At 34.6% G+C, this 7,943-nt stretch overlaps 1 protein-coding gene across 3 annotated transcripts in view; it reads right to left on the bottom strand.

Annotated features, from left to right (window-relative positions):
- Positions 1-3,737: 3,737 nt before the first annotated feature.
- cdkn2a/b (cyclin-dependent kinase inhibitor 2A/B (p15, inhibits CDK4)) overlaps positions 3,738-7,943 on the bottom strand; it is a 58,427-nt gene continuing 54,221 nt past the window's right edge. For all 3 annotated transcript variants that reach the window (XM_068030253.1, XM_068030254.1, XM_068030255.1), the window contains 2 exons: positions 7,665-7,815; positions 3,738-6,127 (listed from right to left, as the gene is read on the bottom strand). In XM_068030253.1, the coding sequence (XP_067886354.1) occupies positions 5,864-6,127; positions 7,665-7,787 (387 nt within the window). In that variant the 5' untranslated portion in view covers positions 7,788-7,815 and the 3' untranslated portion in view covers positions 3,738-5,863. The remainder of the gene's footprint in view (positions 6,128-7,664; positions 7,816-7,943) is intronic.

The raw sequence follows: 7,943 nt of genomic DNA, 5'->3' as shown, positions 1-7,943 counted from the left end.
CAAGAGGTCAAAATTAGAGGAACACCCAGATCTCCGAGGGCTGGAGGAAGTTACAGAAATAGGGAAAGGTAAAGCCATGGAGTAATGTGGACACTAAGATGATCATTTTAAATTTTATGCATCTAAGGAATTGAACATGTTTATCTGTGTAACTTGCCTTGCTAATACAGATCTGATCTGCACAATGCCAGGCACTGGGAATGATACATTCTACATGAGCATGAGAAGTAGCAAGAAGCTTCAGCCATTGGGAAAATACAGACTTTTTCTGGCCTGTAATTTGCTGCTTTCCCCTATGTGTAGAGTTAGGGATGGGGGTGGGAGATCCTAAAGGTGAACATGGAAAATCAGATGAAGGTTAAATCAGTCAGGACAGGCATTTTATGTAAATAAAGAACATTTGTAAGATGTTGCAGTGAATTTGTGCTCCAAAAGGCTGTTCCACTGAATGAACCCCTGAACACAACTCCCACAGTGAGTCCCTGGTCCTATATATGTTTTAGGAGGGAAGTGCTGATCAGGAGGGAGAGTGGGAGGATGGACACATCCATGGACAGAGAGACAGCGTGTTTCATGATGCAGGAGAATATTTAAAAAGGAATGGTTTAAGAAAATGCTTTTACAAAGTAAGATCAAAAATGTTTAATTTTAAAACAGTTGGAGCTATTTGCAAATACTAGCTGGTTTATCAATTGTATCCAAAATATCTCCCTGATTTTAATATTTTATTTATTGTTGTTTGATGAAAGAGCTTTAGTTTTTTTTGTTCGTTTAATAAATATAATGCAATTTACCTTCACGCTGGAATTTCAATCATGTTTTTATACTCAGTCTAATTCAAATGCAAGAACGATGTCGTTTACACTTGTGTCAACGAACAGATTGTGTTGGATCAAAAGTTAAATGGGGGAAATGTTCTAATTTGCAGTGAGGAGAATGGAAACACAATTAGCGGTCACAATGTTAAAAGTTATGACTGTGAAAGCAAAAATTGCAACAACAAAAAAACCTCCGTTATAGGAACCACAAGATTAGTGCCGAAATAAATGTATCTAATGAGTAATTGTGAATTCTGACTTTGCTGAATTAAAACCAGTCACAAGCGGTGAAGGATATTTCGGTAGAGCTACAAATCGAAATAGGGGATCCACTGTTGTTCACCACACACGGAGTTGTAACACAAACGTATTTCCCAGGACAGAACTATCAGAACCTTTTCAATATTTTTAAAATTCTAGGCTATCTTGCTTAGCTCATTTTATGCCTTGGTAATCAGTACTTATTTTATTTCGAAATTGTTAACCAAGTGGCCTCTGTTTGTGCCTTAAACTTTCTATGACGCTATGATTTTATACTTCTAATGCCGCGATATACAGTGGCCTGATCATAATCACACATTGCAGTGAAACTGACATTAATCCAGAAATTCCGAAAGGGATACGATTGTTTCCGTTACAACTCGGAGTGTGTCGAAGAACAGTTTATTCCATTTCAGTTTATGGCTCTACTGAAATGTTTTTCACAGTTTACGACTTTAAATAAATAATTACCAACGAGCACAGTTGTCACCTAACAGTGAAAGGTGCCAAGTCCCTTCTAAAATGAATAGCCCCGATTCCCCGTGTAATGTTTGGAAGCAAAGTAAAACAATCGCGGAGACATGCTTCTACATTTCCGCAGAAATGCGGAAATTGTAGGTTTCAACCTGAAATGTTGCTAACCGTTTTCAATTTGATCAGAATAAAAACAGGAAGTGCTGGAAACACACTCAGCAGGTCTGGCAGCATCTGTGGAGAGAGAAGCAGAGTTAATGTTTCAGGTCAGTGTCCTTTGAATTTGATCATCCTTGGTTAGTACCAGTGAAATAAAGAAACGTTTGTTCAGCATTAAATAAACAAACTTTTAAAAATGAATCAAGAACAGGATTGGCCCATCTTGCAAAACTGCATTTGATTTAGGACCAAGATTGCATCAAATTAACTAGTTTTTTTTTACAAATAATGTTTATTATCATCATTAGTTGCATTAAAGGAGCTTCAACGGCAACTTCATTCACAATTGTATCAAACGTGTTACTATTGTATGTCCTCATCCCTTGCAGAGTTGCTGACTTAATTTCTTTAACGAAGATTGACATTTTTAAAGAAACTATCGCCCCGTTTCCCTTTGTACTTATTTCTTTTTGCATTCAGATCAGACAAAATCGTGCGCTTCTCTGGCGCACTGCGCCAAGAAACGATTACATTTCCTTATCTGTATGCCATTCGCAATTCTTACAACACAGAATTACACTGCTTTCAGCAAACGAAAATAATCGACTTGTTAAAATAAACTAATGTGTACAGGTTGCTGTCAGTACCCTTTTCCAGCATGTAGATAGATTTGGAAATGTCTTTGCCTCCTAAATGCCAGTTTGTTCTCCACAATTATTTTAAATCTTCGCTGCTTCTGTGCTTTTGAAAGGTAATTATTTTTGTGTTTTCAGTTTATTTTATTTTTAATATTTTCCACTTACTTTGTCCTTTAACATGCACATTTCACAATCTCTAGCTCTGTCAAAATGAACAGGCGAAACCTGAATAGTCTTCAGTTTGAAAGTTGGGTTTTAGCCTTCGTTTCTTCGTTGTTATAATTTAAGAGTGTATTTTTGTTTAAATTCGTTCAAAATATTTTAGTGATCCCAACGCAAATTAATGCTTAAAGAAAATACTATTAAAATATTTTATGCTATTACGAATATTTTCTAAAGAATAGCAATGCTTCTGCTAAATTAACGAATTATTCCTCGCCGAATCAAAGAACTTCGGGAAGATTACGATACATTGGCCGAGGTTTTCTGATCACAATGCTGATAACAACCCATTCATTTTAATGGGTTAATATCAGTGTTACAATTGGAAAACCTGGGCTATTGATTCAAAGAACTACCAAACATTTTCTCACATCAATGTAAAAGAAAATCACTTTTTCCCGGAAAAGAAATTTAAAAACTAATTTAATCCGAATGGAACATGCTTACATTTATTTAGCGTTTTCAAATATAATGTCATACTGTTCTTGTTAGTGAAGATGCCAGAAAATGCATTAACATTGAAAATATATTAAATAGATTTATAAAACACACATTAAAGATGTTCCTGGTTTAACTCAATTGTAATGAATCACAGTATTTCAAAACAATATACAAATATCTCAAGCAGTTTGCTCTAGTGGTTTCTGCAAATTCAACCCTGAAGTCTTTCAATTTTATTGGCTGTAATTTAACTTAGCAGACAAAATCCATTTTTTTAAATTGAAAATTTTATAAATATTAAATTAGTAAGTATCTTCAACAACGCTTCTGTGACACTAAATTGTAACAATAATGTATTGAGATTAACAATATTTACAATGCAATCGGTAAGGGCTATCATCAATTTGTGGACCATTGACATTTGATGAGAAACCTGGGAGGGTTTCAATTAAATCGTACAGGATATGGGAAACTTCCATTTAGAAAAAAAAATGAGGAACTTGCATTATGAAGTGCAGGGTAAAGGAGGTATTATTAGAAGGTGCAAAATATGGGAAGTTTTATTTATCTAAATAACGTTTTCGTTAAAAAAATGTTTGATTTTGATTGCGTTATTAAACATAAAGGGACAGTTTACTTTAAAACTTAGGTTTAACAAGGCTAAACTCATTAGTATAAAGTATTCATAAAATCTTAGTGTAAGTTAACAAAGTCACAAGGTATAAATAAATAAGAATATGACAGCTGAGTCACTTTTGGCATTACTTAAACCCATTCAAAACGGGAAACAGAATGTGGCATGCATTAGTAATTACAGAACTCGCTTTTTCTCTAAATGAATTAAACTATATTTTCCCTTAACAACTGCATTTACTTAACTTTCTGTCTTAATTTCGATTCTATCGTTTGCAGTTTTTCCTTTGTTCATATTAGTGACAGGCACTAAGATACAAGGGCGGAAATCTGCAGTTTATAAATGACTGTTTCCATTGATAGTGTTATATATATAGATTCAAGCAAATTTTTATAAACACGACATTTACAAAGAGGAAGTATTGCAATTGCAAAGAAATTGCACAAAATAAATTTGCAACAGTCTAAACTGTATATTTTTCGTCGATAGACATTTCTCAAATGCATCATGTTGGTGGCTACAACACGAATGCATTGAAAAATTTAGTTTTAGAAAAACAACGGGTACAATGGCAGCTCCTCTTTTCCACAGCCGACTGTCAATGAGATTAGGGCCTAATCGATTGGTTTAACTTGATGAAATTTGTACTTCACGAATGGTATTTAATGTCAACCATGTTACTGTAGAAGAAAGCGGACCCCACTATTTACTCAGGAAATGTGGCCCGATTCCGCCGAATACTTTCCAGACTTTAAAAACTTAGAGCTAAACGTATTCTGTTCAACTCATATTCTTAAACTATATTAGTGACAAAAACAAAATAAAAGATGTTGGGATTGACAAAGTGCAATGACTGCTACCCAAATAAACTATTAAAACTTTCATGAAACGTATACCCAGTGGCCAAATCAAATACAAGGACCATGTTCCTCACTATAAAAGAATTCGCATTAAAGCAGGCCAAATAGCAATATACTGAACAGTGTTAACAATATCTGTAAAATATTTACATAATTTACGGCTAGTCTCTCTACAAAATGACTAGAAATGCGCATCAGTGCAAAATAAAACATTATGAAAGTTTCTTTCTGTCATAAAGCGAACGTTTGGTGTGTGTTTTTTTCTCTCGCACCCAGCATTTGGGACAACACATTTTCTGTTTCAAGATGAAAAGACAAAACTGATCTTTTGCATTGCAAGTGCATCAACCTATTGTTTGCTAGGCGTAAGCACGGGCAATATATTTCCACAGTGCGTTGAATATATTTGAAAACAAGCATATGTAATGTCACGAAAGTCGTGTACAGGTGGTATAAACAAGCAGTAGGTTAAGAAGATCGAGCAACTCCAAAAGAATAAAGGTGGCAGCCCGTTGCCTGTCACACAGTCAAAATAAGTGGACGCATTGAATGATATTCGGTTCTAACGTTTTATGTTGTAGATGTACTGAAGGAAGAGAAGCCGTAATGCTGAGAGGTCATGCGAGGCTGTACGACACGGTTGAAGTTTGGCCGAAAATAAAATGATCCTTAATTGAACAAAAACATTGCGCCCTACTTTCCTGTGCAGAATGCACGAGATTTATCCGTTTTCAGTTATCGCTAAAGATGCCATTAAATTCGAAATAAATCAAATAACGATCTGAATTTTAATTGAGTTGCTTTGAGGGCAACGTCAGCAGCTTTTGCAGATTACAGCAGAAAGAATGCTCTATAAAGTATCCATAGAAATTACAATAGAAAAACAGACTCTTCGGCCCAACTGGGAGTTGTTACTAGTTACTGCAGTCATCAAGGATACTGGAAAACGATGCCAACCCAAATTAAACAGTGCCTTAAAAGTAAAGTCGCTTTGTGACTCGGTATTGGAAATTGGATGCCAGAGGGGTTAGGAAAGGTGACAAATTTGGCCGAGAATTGTAGGAGTTTTTTTTGGTATATTTTAGAAAGCATAAGCTATAATCATACATATTTTAACGATAAATGTAGTAATTTATCTATAAATAAAATGTATAAGGATGTCACTGTAAGTATTTTATTTGAGTTTTTATATTCCTAAAACATCGTTGCTGTATTTACAGTATTTTTATTTGGAATTTGTACATTTTACAGAAATATCGCATTTTATTCTTTTAAAATGTCCGATGAAACCCAGTGTACCTCTTTAAATCAAAACTACCATGAAGATGACAAGTTTCCGAATAAAAAGGCAGCCACTCATTCGGCTTGGTTTAGATTACCTAAATACTCCACCACATCCCGGTGGTTATTTTGCATTGCCAAATCGATGGGTAGAAAATTGTTTCTGTCTCGGAGATTGGTATCAGCCATCCCAACTTCTACCAGAACTTGCAACGTGTCCAAGAAACCTTCCCTGGCGACATCGTGGATTAATGCGATTTGCTGATTATCCTGCCGGTTGGGATCTGCTCCGTGCTCCAGGAGCAGCCGACACACGGCCGGACAGCCCAGTTTCATCACCTGAAAAAATGAATGAAAGAAAGAAAATTGCCTTAAATTGGTACTAAATAATTGAAACCCCGTGTATAGCAGCACATGGAGCTAAACTCATCACACCTACATTTGTAATTGTTTCCTTCCTTTCTGTTTAATATTTGTCCCAATACTTCTTTTACTTACTTTTAAATAATATTTGTATATTATACCAATGGACTAGATATACACATGTAGGCGTGTACAGAAATCTGTCACCAATTTTATTATTCATTTTATTTCTTGCTTTAAATTTTCGAATAATTAAATTCCCAGCTCCCCATATATGTTATCATCGTCTTATTACTTTTCTCCTTCCTTTGTGTTTCTGGGATTTAATGTTGTTATAAAACTATTCGATTCCTAAAAGCATTAACCGTATATAAAAACTGCAACATTTACAGCAAAGACTTGCCTCATACTTACAAATGACCAGATCGTTATCAGGGCACCGGAAGAGCACGACGATGTTAAAATTTTTAATAATTTAAATAATTACTAATCTCAGTCTAAACGCATGCCAAATGAAAAGGGGAAAATCGCCAACAAAAATATAAAACTTCAAATTTAAGAATAAAACTTGGTTAATCCAGGTGACGCTGTTTGAACAACACACAAGCACATTTCAAAAATAAATATTAGAAAATATATTTAGATATAGCTGTTAAATCTGCAAATTCCAAATGTTTTTATGTTTAATTTACATTGACTTCGTTTTCCCGTATCCTAGCTAAATTGTAAAATTATACAATTTCAGTGATAAATAGGACAAAATTCAGACGCTTCCGTTAAAATAATTTATTACGAATTATGCGACATCATAAGGTTATGAAGCTTCAGATTAAATCAACACCTTGGTTAGAGCTGGAAGGTTAATTTCTTCTATTTGGTCTGCATCAGAAACGTTAACTTATCTGTGACCTGCTGAGTGTTCCCAGCAGATTCTTTTTTTGTTTCGGATCTGCAGCATCTACAGTTTTTTTTTAGCATTTTTGTTTGATAACCAGCCTTTCGTTAGTTTTTATATCGTACGTGTTAATAAAATAAATGTATACTCTATTTAAAACATATTTAAATTAATGGATATTTATTGTTTCCTTATAATGTCATTAATGGCGCCAAAAATAACGATTTTTATTTGTAATCCAGTACAAATAATTTGGCGATTTTACAGCTAGAATTTTCTTTGTTCTGTTATTTATTTCATCTCCCTTTATAAGAGTATGGGTCTATTTAAAATACTTCCGGGATTTGAAAGCCAGATGCTTTAAAATCGTAACATACATACTCTTGCCGTAAAATTGTATTCCCTCCTCCAAAAGTAACACAAAATTTGGATCAGTAAACAAATTGAATTGGTAATGGAGATTGAGGAAACTATTGATATACATAAAGCACTTCAGGGAAATATCAGTTAGCAATTGCTTAGCCACGCAAAATTAATTATCATGTTGCGTAAATCTTATGGACATATCTTACTATATGAGCGAAACGCAATAATAGAACATTAAATAAAAATATGTACCTGTATAGGAGTTCTGCCAAAACTATTGATGCCATTGGGGTCTGCTCCATTATTCAACAACTGATTTACCGTGCCAATGTCGCCTTGAGCTGCTGCGTTTGCAAGTTCGTCGTTATTAGCCATCGTGCCCAGCTAATGTTTTCCTTCTGTACTGTTTAGAAAATGACAGTAATAATAATGAATTCAAGCTGGCTGCTTTTTCAGTCTTCAACCTGTTATTTCACTTAGTGGCAGGTCTCTTTGGTCAGAGTATTTAAATAGTTTGAGAAGGTGGATCGA

The sequence above is a fragment of the Heterodontus francisci genome, chromosome 4 (genome assembly GCF_036365525.1).
Source record: "Heterodontus francisci isolate sHetFra1 chromosome 4, sHetFra1.hap1, whole genome shotgun sequence".
In the NCBI taxonomy this organism is placed as follows: domain Eukaryota; kingdom Metazoa; phylum Chordata; class Chondrichthyes; order Heterodontiformes; family Heterodontidae; genus Heterodontus; species Heterodontus francisci.
Note: the sequence above shows the minus strand (reverse complement) of the source record. Positions and strands in the feature narration are given on the sequence as shown.